At 45.8% G+C, this 15,165-nt stretch overlaps 1 protein-coding gene across 6 annotated transcripts in view; it reads left to right on the top strand.

The window, feature by feature from the left end:
- The window catches only part of ABHD6 (abhydrolase domain containing 6, acylglycerol lipase), a 52,685-nt gene extending 40,438 nt beyond the window's left edge, over positions 1–12,247 (top strand). For 4 of the 6 annotated variants that reach the window (XM_082344810.1, XM_082344808.1, XM_082344809.1 and 1 more), the window contains exons 7-10: positions 2,278–2,435; positions 5,542–5,596; positions 5,804–5,904; positions 11,120–12,247. In XM_082344810.1, coding sequence (XP_082200936.1) covers positions 2,278–2,435; positions 5,542–5,596; positions 5,804–5,904; positions 11,120–11,296 — 491 coding nt within the window. In that variant the 3' untranslated portion in view covers positions 11,297–12,247. Of the gene's footprint in view, positions 1–2,277; positions 2,436–5,541; positions 5,597–5,803; positions 5,905–6,006; positions 7,936–11,099 lie in introns of those variants that run through there. The other 2 variants (XM_082344812.1, XM_082344813.1) reach the window with 2 other exon arrangements.
- Positions 12,248–15,165: the final 2,918 nt, after the last annotated feature.

Below are 15,165 nucleotides of genomic sequence, written 5' to 3'. Positions count from 1 at the left end.
AGGGCTCGAACCTGTGTCTCCTGCATTGACAGGCGAATTCTTAACCACTGCACCACCAGGGAAGTCCCACAAGATTTTTTTTTTTTTAATCAACAAACTTTAGTTTCTCTGTTCTTAAAGGTATTCATGTCAACTTGAGCTGTAACATGTCCCCTGAAATTATGATCTGAAGTTGGATTTTTATTTTTTTTATTTTTAAAATATGGTACTTCATGAATTTGCGTGTCATCCTTGCACAGGGGCTATGCTAATCTTCTCTGTATTGTTCCAATTTTAGTATATATGCCCCTGAAGCGAGCACTAAAGTTAGATTTTAAATTTTTTTTATATATAAGCCTTCAAACTTGGATTTAGAGTGTGTTAGTGTGAAAAACCTTAATTTTTCTTTCTTCTTCCTTTGCTTGCTCCCCTCCCCACCCCCAGTACTTTACTGGAGTATGGTTTACACATAGTAAATTGTCCAGATTTTTAGTGTATATCTCAGTGACTTTTTACATATGTAATTCTTACCCAGATCGATTTAGTATGCCCATTTTATAGGTGGGAACATAGAAGTAATTATGTCAGTGCTGGAGTCAGGATAGGGACTGACCCTAGGCTGTCTCGCTCCAGAGCCCAAGCTGTGGTTTTTGGGGGAAGTCCTTTCCTATTCACTACCTCTTTTATTTATGACTCATATTCATTACCTCCTTTACCCGCTAGAATCCAGCCATGAATTGAACTTGTACACCTTCCACTGAAACATAACTAAATTTACCTTTGAAATCTTTTACTTACTCTGAAAGTTAAGTTTTCAGGTCTGTTAAGCTCATTGCAATCGAAGGCAAGCTCCCAAAGGGTTTTCTCTTCTCCTTTTCCCAAGCACTGTGTCTGAAATCATTTAGTCTTATAAAGTTTGAGAATTGGAGGAATAGCCCCTCTGGAAGGTTATTTAGATTTTAAATCACTTACGGAAGGTCAGATCTTAAATCACTTACGGAAGGTCTTGTTTGAGTTTATGTTCATTTGCTCAGAGAAGAGTTTTACACCAGAGTTTCCATTAGAAGTTTAGAATTACATTTGTTTATATACGAAAATGAAAAGATACGCTTTTTTTACTTTGAAATAATTTTACATTTACAGAAATGTTGCAAAGATAGTACAGAGAGGCCCACATGCCCTTCACCCAGTTCTCCCCTTTAACAGCTCATGTACCTCAGTAAATTTGTCACAACTAGGAAACCAACACTGGTTCATTACTGTTAACTAAACTCCAGGCTTTATTTGGATTTCATTAGTTTTTCCACAAATGTCCTTTTCTGTTCCAGGATCCAATTCAGGATATACCACATGACATTTAGTTTAGGATTATTTTTAAAGCAGAAGGAAATAGATCGTGTAATCTGCCCATGGCATCATGAGAGCCACATGATACCCATGTTAGATTTAGAGGAGTTGCTGAATATAGGAGGTTTATAAAGTGTGGATTTCTGTGGCACAGTACGGATACCACTGCCTCTCTTGCAAAGCTCTAGCTCTTCAGCTAAGTTAAACACCTAGAAATCTGCTCAGTGTTGGGAATGAAATTAGTTTTACCCTCCTGTATACGTCAGCTCGTGTGAACTCTTGGTGTCGTGCTTCAGGTGATAGAAGATAATGGTCCGTCTCAAAGCTGTTCAGGCTCAGGATCGCCTGATGCTCCCCTGGAGGAGGAGGGACTGTGTGGAGGGCAGCTACTGCCCCAACATGGGGGGCAGCTCACACGGGGACTCATTCTCGCTGTGTTTATGGATTGACCGCAAATAAGAGATTATCAAGTGGGTCCAGGCGGACGGAAGGAGTAGTCAGTCACTCCAGTCCAGTCACCTATCTCACCAGGTCTCCTCTCAACCATACAGATGTGAAAGGGGCTCAGGCAAGCTGTCTTCTAGACTGGTGCTCCTTAAACTCTATCCTACGTATGAATCTCCTGGCAACTTCAGTGAGATTCTGATTTAAGAGACTTAGGGGAAGGGCTGCTGAGATGCTGCATTTCTTATGGGCTCCCAGTACTGCTGGTCCATGGACCACAGTTTGGGTAACGAGCCCCTAAAATATTCCGAAGAATTATTTTCTGTGTTTCTCAGAGTGTGGTTCTGACTTTGAGCAAGGATGTCGGTACCAATGAAAAAGAAATCTACTGGTGAAAAACACCAGAAATATATTAGTTCTGGGCTGATACTGGAAGTTCTCTATATAAAATGGGGTTTGGTAAGAAGGTAGATATATTGCCAAGCTGTTTTGGTTTGAATCTCACAGGTCTGCAGTACTCAACTGATAATCAGTTTGTACAACGGCTCAAAGAACTGCAGGAGTCGGCCGCCGTAGAGAAGATTCCCTTGATCCCATCCACTCCAGAAGAGATGAGTGAAATGCTCCAGCTCTGCTCCTATGTCCGCTTCAAGGTGCCCCAGCAGGTAACGTGGTCTCAGCAGCAGTGTGCCTGCCCTCTGTCCAGGGCTCAGGTGGCCAGTACCTGCTTTCTCCTTGCATTCCTGCCTTATACTCATCTGTTCATTCATTCAACAAGTATCTGTATCATGCCCATGATGTATCCGGTACTGTGCTTGAGCACCGTGGGGAGTAAATAAGTCAGAGAAGGTCCCTGGGCAGATGCAGGCCAGTGGGGGAGGCAGACAATTAACAAGAAGACAAATAATTACACATTGTAATAAGTTTTATAGAGGAAATGAAGATGGTGCAGAGACTGAAAACAGGGGAGGCCGGAGAAGCTTTGATAAGCCTCTGTGAGACAGCAGCATGGGCAGCAATGGATAAAACACAGCCAATTCAAGATGCTGGAAGGAGGCCAGGGTGACTGGAGCCTAGAGGGTGAGGGAAAGAATGGGTTGAGAAAAGGCTGGAAAGGGATTCTGAGGCTGAATCAGAGATTCTCATTTTTTAAAAAATCTCAGGACCCCCTTTACACTCTTAAGAATTATTGAGAACCCCAACAAGCTTTTGTTTATAGAGGTTATAACTATTGATATTTACCGTATTAGAAATTAAAACTCAGAAAAACTTAAAACACAAGGATACACAGCACTTATTTCATTAGCCTTCAGAATGATGACATTATCCCTCATTATGTAGGCTCTGAACATCAGTATGCTTTAGAGAGAATGAAAGTGAAAATGACACGTGACATTTAGTGTTATTATGAAAATAGTTTGACGTCTTGGACTCCCAAGAACCACTTTGAGAACCACTGGGCTAGATCATGTAGGACCTTATAGGTTATGGGAAGGAGACTGGAGTTTTTCTAAGTACAATAGGAGAAACACTGAAGGATTGTAGGTGAGCACAGGCAGAAGCAGAGAAACCCATTAAGGTGCTGTTGTGGCTTGGAGATGAGGGTGGTGTAGACTGGGGTGGCAGCAGTGGAGACAAGACCGGAGAAGCTTTGGGAGGAAGAAGACAGGACTTACTGGCAAATTGGAATGAAGGATGAGGGAAGGTGAGGAGTCACAGGTGACTTTCTGGTACTTCAGTGGATAAAGGTAGTGTTTTCTGAGTAAGAGAAGGAGACGGATGGTGGGCTTGAGCGATAAGCTAAGAGCTCCATTTTGGATGTTTGAAGTTCAAGTTCCCTGTGAGACCATCAAGTGCAGGTGTCAAGTAGACAGTTGGCTATACAGGTGGAGCTGAGGAAAGTCTGGCCTGGAGTTGTACAATTAAAGCCATCAGCCAGTGATGATATTAAAGGTCTTGGGTCCAAATGAGGTTGTGTAGGGAAAGTGTGTGGAAAACCAAGAGAGGAGAGTCTGAGGCTGAGACCTCACAACAGCAAATTATCTCACTCTGTTGCAGGAACTGGACCCTGCCTCAGGGTGGGTGGGTCCTCCTAGGAGTTGAGAGAATGGGCTCTATTTAGAAGTTGTGAACATGACTCATTCATGGGTGTGGCCCATCTCTGAGGAAGCACCCAGAATCAGATTCTGCGGTATGTTCTATCCACGAAATCCTCTTTTCAGTCATGACGTTGCACTGATCCCCTGTCCACTGATCTCTTTCCAGAATAGAGTGGCCAAACAGGGTTTTAGAAATTTCCATGTTTTGAGTTGTCAAGGATGTGAAAACACTGGGAGAAAATAAATGCAGGTCCCAAAGTCTCTTCTGGAGCACCCGAGCACTCAGCCCATTGTGTCACATTGTGTTATGATCTTCTGTTGGCTTGTTTGTGTCTTCCGTTCTTACCTCTGTAAGAGCAAGGACTCTGTCTTTGGCTGTTCACGCATGAGGTAGCTCCTAGGTATAGATTCAATGGATCAGTGGATGGGAGGAAGCCTGGATAATGCAGGGATGGAGAATGGATGTGTAGGTAGATACAGGATAGATGGATGCATGAACTGATGCATGTGCGCGCATCGATGACTTAGGGATGCTGAAAATAGCTGGATGGCTGAATGCTTGGTTGGATGGATGGGAAAATGTCTGGAGACAGCAGGGATGGAGGGTTGGTGGATGCAGGATAGATGGATACATGGGTAGACGTGTGCATATATGATTCAGAGGTGCAGGATGGATAGGTGATGGAGGATGGGTGGGTAGGTGGGTAGGTGGGGCAGAGGTGGAGGATGGATGGAAGATGGATAGATGCGTGAGTGCAGGATAGAGAATAGAACAAAGAAAACGTCTGATCCTCAGCACTGTGTGTTGGACAGCTTGCCATTGGTCTCACCTCTGGGCTTCCACTTCCAGAGGAGTCAGATTCTGTCATGCTCCAGAGGGTGCGTTTAGTCCAGAGCAGTTATGGCAGGATGTTCCCACGTCAATCAGTGCACAGGACTCCTGAGAGTGCCTTTAAGGGGTTCAGACCATTCCCAGGGAGATGAGAGGAGTGATGGCTGCTAATATGAGCCCTGGACACTACCTCAAGAACCCTGAGGCGGGGGGAGAGGCGGGCCGTGTTCCTTCTGGCCACAGCACCTCTCTGGGCCCATCTCGCAGGTCCTGGAGGCCTGTCCTGTCCACGTGTGCTGCTGCCTCACAGCCCGCGGCAGGGAGGGCCAGGGCAGTGTCACACAATGAGCACAGGACGCTGGAAGCCTTCCCACAATTTCCCCAATAGTTTATTTCTTCATTGTTTGAGAGGCCCTTCATCCCCAATGGTTTAATTTTTTTTAAATAGACCTGTTGTTCATTGGGTATTACTGAATAATTACTTGATAGTATTTCCATGCTGATTGTGTCTCAGGCTAAGCGGAGATTTTCTCAAAGGTAAAGCAGCTATCAGGCCATCTCGGGTGTATTTTACATGCCGCAGGGGACCTTTGGCTTCACAGTATTACCAAAGTTCCTTTCTAATGAGATGAAAAAAGCCTCTTATGAACCTAACTCCCCATTACATTGCATAGTACATCATGGGAATTTGGAGGACCAGGCCCTACAAACCTTGACAATGCCCTAAACTACTGGAACCCTAAACTGCTGGACTTCTTTTCCTTCGTTGTCCCAGACCCATGTGAGGCCTGAGGATATGAATCTTCCCTTGCCTTCTGACTTTGGGTTATTTATCCTCAGATCCTGCAAGGCCTTGTCGATGTCCGCATCCCTCATAACAATTTCTACCGAAAACGTAAGTAGCCCTGCGTTAAGCTCTGAGCTTGTGTGACAAGTCAAGCTTTATGGGTGGCTGGCTCTTTTTTCTTACATTTCTGAGACTGATAGTTTTCTGGGGCCCCTCAAGAAAAAGGCGGTGGCTTAGACTCAAAGACCGTCTGTACTCGGTGGTGTCCACGGCACAGCCCAGCATGCACTCACTTTGTTTTCCTTCTCTCAAAAGTGTTTTTGGAGATCGTCAGTGAGAAGTCGAGATACTCCCTCCATCAGAACATGGACAAGATCAAGGTCCCGACGCAGATCATCTGGGGCAAACAAGACCAGGTATGTAGCGTGTCCCTGTGGCCTCCTGTGCCAGTCACACCGGGCTCTGAGGAAAAGCTAGAGGTCATTTATAATGGGAGGCTGGCTGGTTTCTGATCCCAGGAAGAGGTGGCACACACCTGGTCCAGGTGCCAGTGTTCACAGGGAGCATCGTTCTGTGAGCTGAGCGCAATGACATTGACCTCTTAAAATGTAAGGCAATTTTTTTTTAAACTTGCTTACAAGCTTTATTTTATAAATGTGTTTATTTTATTTTTTTATTTATTTTTGGCTGCGTTGGGTCTTTGTTGCTGTGCACGGGCTTTCTCTAGTTGCGGCGAGCCGGGGCTACTCTTCGTTGCGGTGTGCGGGTTTCTCATTGCGGTGGCTTCTCTTGTTGCGGAGAATGGGCTCTAGGCTCACGGGCTTCAGTAGTTGCAGCATGCAGGCTCAGTAGCTGTGGCTCGCGGGCTCTAGAGCACAGGCTCAGTAGTTGTGGCTCATGGGCTTAGTTGCTCCACAGCATGTGGGATCTTCCCGGACCAGGGCTCGAACCCGTGTTCCCTGCATTGGCAGGAGGATTCTTAACCTCTGCGCCACCAGGGAACCCTGTAAGGCAATTTTAAATCATTTTTGCAAATTATTTTTCTCAAAGCCATATAATCACATGGTACAAAAAACTTCAAAGAGTACAAAAAGATTTATAATGCGAACTTGGTCTCTTTAACATTCCAGATCCCAATTCCCATTTCTTCGAGGCAACACTTACACTCTTGTGTATATTTCTTAAATTTTCTAAGGCAGGAGTTGGCAAATGTTTTCTGTAAAGGGCCAGATAGTAAATATTTGCAACTTTGCTGGCGATAAGTTCTCTGTCACATCTACTCAACTGTGCTGTGTGTTGCAAAAGCAGATGTGGGGACATGCAGACAAATGGCAGGCAGAGCTCCAGTGAACCTTTAGTCACAAAACAGGCGGGGGCCATTGTTTGCCCGCTCCTATTCTAAGCATATATCAATATGGGTAAATAAGTTTATCTGTAAGTTTTTCAAACATGCTATATATATACTGTTTTGCACCTTAGTTCACATATATAAGAAAGATATACCTTGGAAATCACTTCATATCAGCCCATACAGATCTACTCATTCTATTTTTAAAAATATTTCATTTTGAAATAATCACAAATTTATAGAAGAATTGTAGAAATAGTACAGAGTACTCCTATATTGCTTTACCAAATTTCATCTGTTTTAACTGCTTTATTGAAATATAATTCACACGCTGTAAAATTCACCTTGTGCACCCCACTGTAGCCCAGTCGTAGAACACTTCGGTCACTCCCCAAAGTTCCCTCTTGCCCATTTGCAGTTAATCTCCATTCCTACCCCAGCCCCATGCAACCACTGATCTGTTTGTTTCTGAAGTTTTGCTTAGAATATAGTTTTCTAGAATTTTCATAAAATGGTATCGTATTGCATGTAGTCTTTTGCATCTGGCTTCTTTCACTCAAGCATAATGTTTTTGAGGTTTATCCGTATTGTTGCATATACCAACAGTTTGTTCCTTTTTATTGCTGAGTGTCATTCCATGGTATGTGTGTACCACATCTTATTTATTCCCAACTTTTTAACAGTTGCCACACTGGCTTTATCACCCTCATCTAGACAGACCTAGAAATATGTATTTTTGGACCATTTGGAGTAGGTTGCTTACATTATGTGCCTTTACCCCCAATATTTCAAGGTGTATTTACTGCAAACCAGGATATTCTCTCACATAATCACAGTACGTTGTCACATTTAGGAAGTTTAACATTGATGCAATAGCTTTTAACTAATCTACAGTCCATATTCCAAATTTATTTGTTGCTTCAATAACGTCCTACACTGAATGTCAATATTATGACATAGTATGAGTGTGTTTCATGTTTGGTAATTGCAATCATTGTTGCTTTTGTTGTGGTCATCCATGTACAATGCTTGGTGTCAGTCTATTTATCTCTTGTAAAAATAAAATACAGTGTGTGTGTGTGGAAAAAAAAAAAAATAACGTCCTACATAGACTCCTCCTCCTCCTGCCCCCTGAATCAGGATCACATACTGCATGTCATGTCTCTTTCGTCTCCTTTAATATGAAATGTTTCCCTCAGTCTGTTTTTATCTTTCGTGACATTGAGATATTTGAAGAGGGCAGGCCAGTTATTTTACAAAATGTTCCTCAGTTTGAGATTGTTTGCTGTTTCCTCATGATTAAATTCAGGTTATATATCCCTGCCAGAATATCTCATGGGTGATAAGGTATCACATCCTCAGAGGGATAGTGTCTTTCTGCCACCGGGTGATGGGGATTTTTTTTTTTTTGGCCACGCTGTGTGGCATGTGGGATCTTAGTTCCCCAACCAGAGGTTGAACCCGTGCCCCCTGCAGTGGAAGCACAGACTCTTAACCACTGGACTGCCAGGGAAGTCCTGGTGATGGGAATTTTGATTGTCTGGTCACGACGTCTTGTTTTCTTCATCATAGACCAATTATTTCTCCCCTTGCAACTGATAAGCAGTCTGTGGGGAGGCACTTTGAGACTGTGCAGATATCCTCCTCCTCATCAAACATTTCCCTTAGATTTATCATTTGTGAATGATCCTTGCCCAAAACAAAATTTTATGTTCTTTTTGGGAGCTGCATAGTACTCCATTATATGGCTCTGCCACAGTATATTTAACTAGTGCCCTGTTGATGGTCACTTAGGTCATTTTCAATTTTGCCATTAAACAACACGTCAGTGAACATCGTTATACATGTGTGTTTGTGGAGTGTTGAGAGCATATCTGAAGGGTCAGTTCTTAAATGTGGAATCGCTAGGTCAGAGGCTTTGTACATTTTTCAATTTTGATAAGCTTTGTCAGATGGCTCTATTAGTTTACTAGGGCTGCTGTAACAAAGTACCACAAACTGGGTGGCTTAAACAACCGAAATTGACTGTCTCACAGTTCTGGAGACTGGAAGTCCGAGATCAAGGCATCAGCAGGTTGGTTCCTCCTGGGAGCTCTGAAGGAGAGTCTGCTCCATGCCCCTCCCCAAGCTTCTGGGAGCTTGCTGGCAATCTTTGGTGTTCCTTGGCTTATAGATGCATCACCCTCATCTCTGCCTTCATCGTCACATGGCATTCTCCCTGTGCCTATGTGTCTCTGTGTTTAAATTTCCCCTTTTTGTAAGATGCCAGTCATACTAGATTAGGGGTCCACCCTGCTCCAGTGTAACCTCTTCTTAACTAATTACATCTACAACGACCCTATTTCCAAATAAAGTCACGTTTTGAGGTTTTGGGGGTTAGGGCTTCAACATATGGATTTGGGGAGGGGGCACAATCAACCCATAATAAACCCTCCAAAGAAATACTCATTTATACCCCAGAAGCTCCCCTTTGGTTTGCAACTGTTCTTTAAAAATCATATCTTACTGAAAGTTCTTGGAAAGTTAAAAGCAAGAGGAGGCGGTGGGAAATGGAGCCCACAGGCAGACAGAATTACAGTGTCTGTTAAAGGGTATCTAGCGGTCTTATGCTGTTGACTGTCATGAGAAAGGAAATTAGAGTAAAGCTTTCCCTGTTGAGACAGCTCCCCTGTGGACACCAAGGTGAAAGCCACCATTGTGAGCCCTGGGCAGGCTGCACATCCCCACTGTATGTGTGTGAAAGCACAGGCAGGAAGTCAGGCTGCACCACAAAGGCTCACGACTGCGGACGACCCAGGAGAAGAGACTGGGGAGGAGGAGCCAGGTCTGTGCGCCTGGCGCAGGCGGGGAGGCAGCGGTGGTGGCGTCCGCGTGCAGCTATCTCACGTCAGCCAGGTGCAGCCGAGAATGCACAGCACGGGAACGAGGGCATCCAGAGGAGGGAGGCCTCCTGTGCTTCCTTCCGCACCAGCCAGGGACTGAAAGCAGCTTTGTGGACGCCTGATAGGAAAAGTGGGACCCAGGCTGGGCCAGCAGGGGGTCATTCAGTCAGAAATCAGAGTCAGAACAGTAAAGGCCTTTCTTCATTCTGAAAATCCCATAGGTGATGTGGGCTCTCAGGGAGCAGCAGGGAGAGGCGAAATCCCGTCATGCTCCCCGTTAGCTGTTCCTTGTTGCATTTTTGCAGCCCAGGGTGCTCTTCATTCTGCTCACCCCGCTTCCCCGTGGGCGGCAGATCTTGGTTTTAATGATCTGGGTTGATGAGACTAAAGCTCAAAAACAGACCGTGCTCGAGTTTGTTGGGGTTTTGCTTTTGCTGTTACGGATGGAGAGGAGGGCCCATCTTGTCTGGGATGAGTTGAAGGTGAAAGTGATTAAGAGAAGGGGAGTGAATACAAACGTGACACCAAAGGAGGGTGTTGGGGAGAAATTCGGTAGGTTGGCTTTGAAGTAGCAAGGTAACCCAGGTGAAAATGAAATTGCATTGTTCAAAAGGTGCTGGCCCTGGAAAAATGGTGGCCTCCACGTTGGAAAAGCACTCCCTGTTATTCACAAACTTCAGTGCCGGAGGTCCCACAGCTCAGGGACCCACCCCCCCAAAGGACTTTCAGGGCATACTCCTCCAGCTTGTGATAATTAGTCTTCCCCTCTTGCGCGTCTCCTGTGTGGCCTCCCCACAGCTTGGGCTCCCCTAGTCCAGGGGCAGGGTGCGTTCTCCTGGCCCAGCCTGATCACATCACTGGCCGCTGTCCTTGACACAGCCCCACGGCCCCCAGCTGCCCTCAGACTGAGGCCTGACTCCCAGCGTGGCTGGAGGAGTGGGCCCCCTCTGTCCCACCCCACATCCATCCCCACTCAGACAGCACCAGGCTCCTTGCTGTCCCCTGCATTTGCCATGACCTCCCACCCTTGGGCTGCTCCCTCTTCTATGAATTCCCCTCCCGTGTGGTTTCTCAGCTCCCAGGATCCTCCCCCATCAGAGTCCTCGCTACATCATGCTGCATTTGTCTGCTCTCCTGTCTGGCTTCCCCACCAGACCAGGATGTCCTCAGGGCAGGGACTGTGTTTCCACCTCAGTAATGCTGCCAGCAGCACACCTCCTAGCGCCGAGTTGCAGGATAAAACATGAGGCATGTGGTCACTTCCATCAGAGAGCCACAAGCCCCAACACTGAAGTGACTTGGTCCTAAAAATCACCCCTGCCAGGCCTGGATGGGAGTTCTGTCCACGGAGCGCACAGGGGTCTGAACCTTTTCCGTCTAGTTTCCTCTCTCATGCTGCAGGTGCTCGACGTGTCTGGGGCGGACATGTTGGCCAAGTCGATTGCCAACTGCCAGGTGGAGCTCCTGGAAAACTGTGGGCACTCGGTGGTGATGGAGAGACCCAGGAAGACAGCCAAGCTCATTGTCGACTTCTTAGCTTCTGTGCACAACACAGACAACGACAAGAAGCTGGACTGAGGCCCCAGTGGCAGCCTGCACTCTGCACCCAGCATCCACTCCCATCTCCAGAATCTGACGCAGCCACCACTTCTCAGGGATCCTGCCCCAAATGCGGTGGGAGCGCCAGCGTCCCTGAGGAAGCCAAGTCCTCCAGCCCCAGTCTCTACAGATCCACAGAGCTGCGGGGGCCACGAGGAAAACTCCAAGATGTTTTTCACAAAATGCACATTCACATGGAACGAAATAAGAAAACCCATCCATGAAATCTACCCAGAAGTCTTCAAGTTCATGTCACAAAGCGCCCACATTGGACCATAACCACCGAGGACATTTTCTTTAAGATGTTCCTCACAGACTGAGGCTCGAGGTATTTCTGTTGCTTCTGACACTCTCCTGTGCATGCTCAGTGGCTGTTTTAGGAGCGTTAGTCCCCGTTCACCAAGCCCCTCTTGTTTATGTCTAATTTAAGTTTTACGTAGAGTCCCATATGTGAATGCAGCCCGTCAACTGCAAGACCACGGAGGAACATGGCAGGCTGTAGAAAATATTTACACACGCAGAAGGGCGTGTTCTGCCTTGCCAGCTCTCAGAGCAGCAGAGAACACAGGTGGGTGATTTGACCAGCACCCCTGTGTCAGGTATGTCTTGAGTGAACCCAGGACAGGGGCAGTACAAAGAACACCTGGCAGGGTGGGTTCCCTGGGAATAATTTATTATTTTTAAAAAAGAACTAATAAAGCAATAATGTTCTAGACATCTATCTAAATAATCAGACTCGGGTTCCGCTCCCAAGCACCTCTTTTCTATCTTGCTGTGCTATTGAAAACCCTTGGATGTAAAATACTAGTTTGTTAATGAATTCTGTGAATTCTGTGAACAGTAATGTGATTGAAAATAAATCTAAACCGCTGTAAAAGTGACCGCAATGACATAAAATAAATTTAATAAGTCTAGATCAGCAACATGCAAGTGGTTTCTGGTTTTTGTGTTTTTTTTAACATCTTTATTGGAGTATAATTGCTTTACAATGGTGTGTTAGTTTCTGTATAACCAAGTGAATCAGCTATACATATACATACATCCCCATATCTCCTCCCTCTTGCGTCTCCCTCCCACCCTCCCTATCCCACCCCTCTACTGGTTTCTGTTTTTAAGCTCTTAATGAAGTGCAACGTTGGCAGATGTTCTGTTAACTTTAAAATGTGTTTTTTAAAGTAAGGCTTGTTCTACAGGCATTGGAAGAGCTTGCTTGCATGAGTTGCTAGTTTCATTTCCAGAAATCATGTTTGCAATTTTTATTCAATTGAAATTATATATCAATTTTTTTAAAATAATTAATTAATTTTTGGCTGCGTTTGGGTCTTCGTTGCTGCGCGCAGGCTTTCTATAGTTGTGGTGAGTGGGGGCTACTCTTCGTTGTGGTGCGTGGGCTTCTCATCTTGGTGGCTTCTCTTGTTGTGGAGCACGGGCTCTAGGGCGCACTAGGACTTCAGTAGTTGTGGTGCATGGGCTCAGTAGTTGTGGCTCACGGGCTCTAGAGTGCAGGTTCAGTAGTTGTGGTGCACGGGCTTAGTTGCTCTGCTGCATGTGGGACCTTCCCGGACCGGGGATTGAACCAGTGTCTGGCAGGTTCTTAACCACTGGAAGGCAGATTCTTAACCACTGCACCACCAGGGAAGTCCTGAAATTATATATCAAAAACAAAAGGCATGAGTCATCAAACTGTTCCTTTTGACTCTCTTCTGTGGCATTTAGGAACCTAAACTCCCCAGGAAATTCACTCTTTCAAATCTTCTTACAGAGTCTGCAGCCATGTAGTTCTGGAAATAAAGTGAGAACTTTGGTGAACATTGTGGTTTAAATTGGAATTCAGGACTTGGTCTGAATATTTTAGTTTATCAAGGAAGAGTAGAATATAGATCTTAAAAACAAGACATGTGAAAATGTGACATCAAACTTGTGGGATGCAGCTAAAGCAGTGCTCAGAGGGAAATTTATAGGCTGAAATATGTATATTAGAAAAGAAGAAGGACTAAAAAATAAATAATTTAAGCTTCTATTTTAAGAAGCTAGAAAAAAAAAGTAAATAAATCAAACCTAGAAAAAAATAGAAGGAAATAATACAAATGAGAGCAAAAATCAATGAAGTAGAAAAGAAAGTAGATATTTGACATGTTGCTTGTTCCAGTCTCCCATATTCACCAAAAATTCTGAGCCTAGTAAGTCTCTGGGAGGAGTCAGTCTTGATAGATTTGGGTAGGGAGAGATGGTTTCCTTGGGGTCCCTGAAGAAGCCCCGGACCTGGGATACCTACCCCAGATCATTAAGCCTATTAGATGCAGCAATTGTTATGTCCTGGGTTGAACTAAGAATCAGGTCCAAAGGAGCCACTGCACTGCACCCTCAGTGGGGTCATCCAGAAAGGCGCACGTGCTGGCCATCCCACCTGGAAGGATAGTGGGCAAGGTCTGCAGGACACGGCTCCCACCTGGAGGTGGAAAGCACTCCACTGTCACTGGAAAGCATCACTGGAACCCACACCCCCTGCAGTGGAAGCGCAGGGTCTTAACCACTGGACAGCCAGCGAAGTCCCTTGAGAGGTTTTTTTTTTTTTAATATATTTATTTTTGGCTGCATTGAGTCCTCGTTGCTGTGCGCGGGTTTTCTCTAGTTGTGGCTTGCAGGCTCTAGAGTGCAGGCTCAGTAGCTGTGGCGCACTGGCTTAGTTGCTCCGCGGCATGTGGGATCTTCCCGGACCAGGGCTCGGACCCGTGTCCCCTGCATTGGCAGGCAGATTCTTAACCACTGCACCACCAGGGAAGCCCGAGAGTTGTTTTTGACAAACCTGCAAAGTGGGTTTTCAAGGTTCTCTCTTGGCCCTGCACTTCTGGTCCCACGGTGCTAGGAAGACTCGAAAGCAGAAAAGCACATCTCCCTCTTGAGCCCCACTTCCTGCTTTTGTGATTACGAAGAGCCTGCTGGTTACTGCCCCGCTGGGCCCTTTGGAGTGTCTTTAATGACGGTCTTAGAAAGAAGAAAGGGGTCAATCATCACAGCCCTCCCTCCAAGACTGCCCGAAGCTTCTGAAGTAAGAGTGGAAAGCCCCAGGAATCAAAAGTGGGCTCTTGCCTCACTGCCTGGAGCAGGGTTGTCAAGGCTGCTAAGGATGGAGCCTGCAGGCAGATGTTGAAGCGGCTGAGGGACCAGCAATGTTTAGAACTCAATCTGCCATTAGTCTGGGCTTCTTGTTCTGGGCAGAAGTGACACCAGGAGTGACTGACGCAAGACATTGGATGGAGCTGCCCGTGTGTGTAAGTCTATCTTCTAGTTCCCCATCCCAGGGAAACTTATTTGTTGCTTTGTCCAAAGGAGGTCCCCAGAAAGTACTGGGAGATTGTAATGTATGTCAGGCCAGGCTGAATCATGTAAATTACATGACTGAATCATGTAAATGTGCCAGGCACTATTCTAAGCGTTTTCCATGCATTACCTTATCAAGCTCTCACACAGCCCTAAAAGGGACATAGGACACTGTGCCCATTTTACAGCCAAGGAGACCAAGGCATGGAGAGGTAAAGTGTCTCGCCCAAGCTCACACAGATAACAGAGAGAAGCCTCTTGGTTAATGATTGAAGGTGTCTTGCAAAAACAGTGCTTTTACCAGTTCAGGCAGGAGCTGTCTTGTTCAATTTCCAGCAGAGCCTGGGGCCCTGTTGGCTCGCCTGTACCAGGCCAGTGTGTGGCAGCTTCAACCACAGATCACTGAGGTCACACCTTGGGCCCCTGCATGTGGGATCTAGTTCCCTGACCAGGGATCAAACCCGGGCCCCCTGCATTGCAGGACGGATTCTTTACCACTGGACCACCATGGAAGTCCTTGGGGTACA

The sequence above is a fragment of the Balaenoptera borealis genome, assembly GCF_965194805.1.
Source record: "Balaenoptera borealis genome assembly, chromosome: 12".
Classification (NCBI taxonomy): Eukaryota; Metazoa; Chordata; class Mammalia; order Artiodactyla; family Balaenopteridae; genus Balaenoptera; species Balaenoptera borealis.
This window is presented reverse-complemented; position numbering and strand designations above follow the sequence as displayed.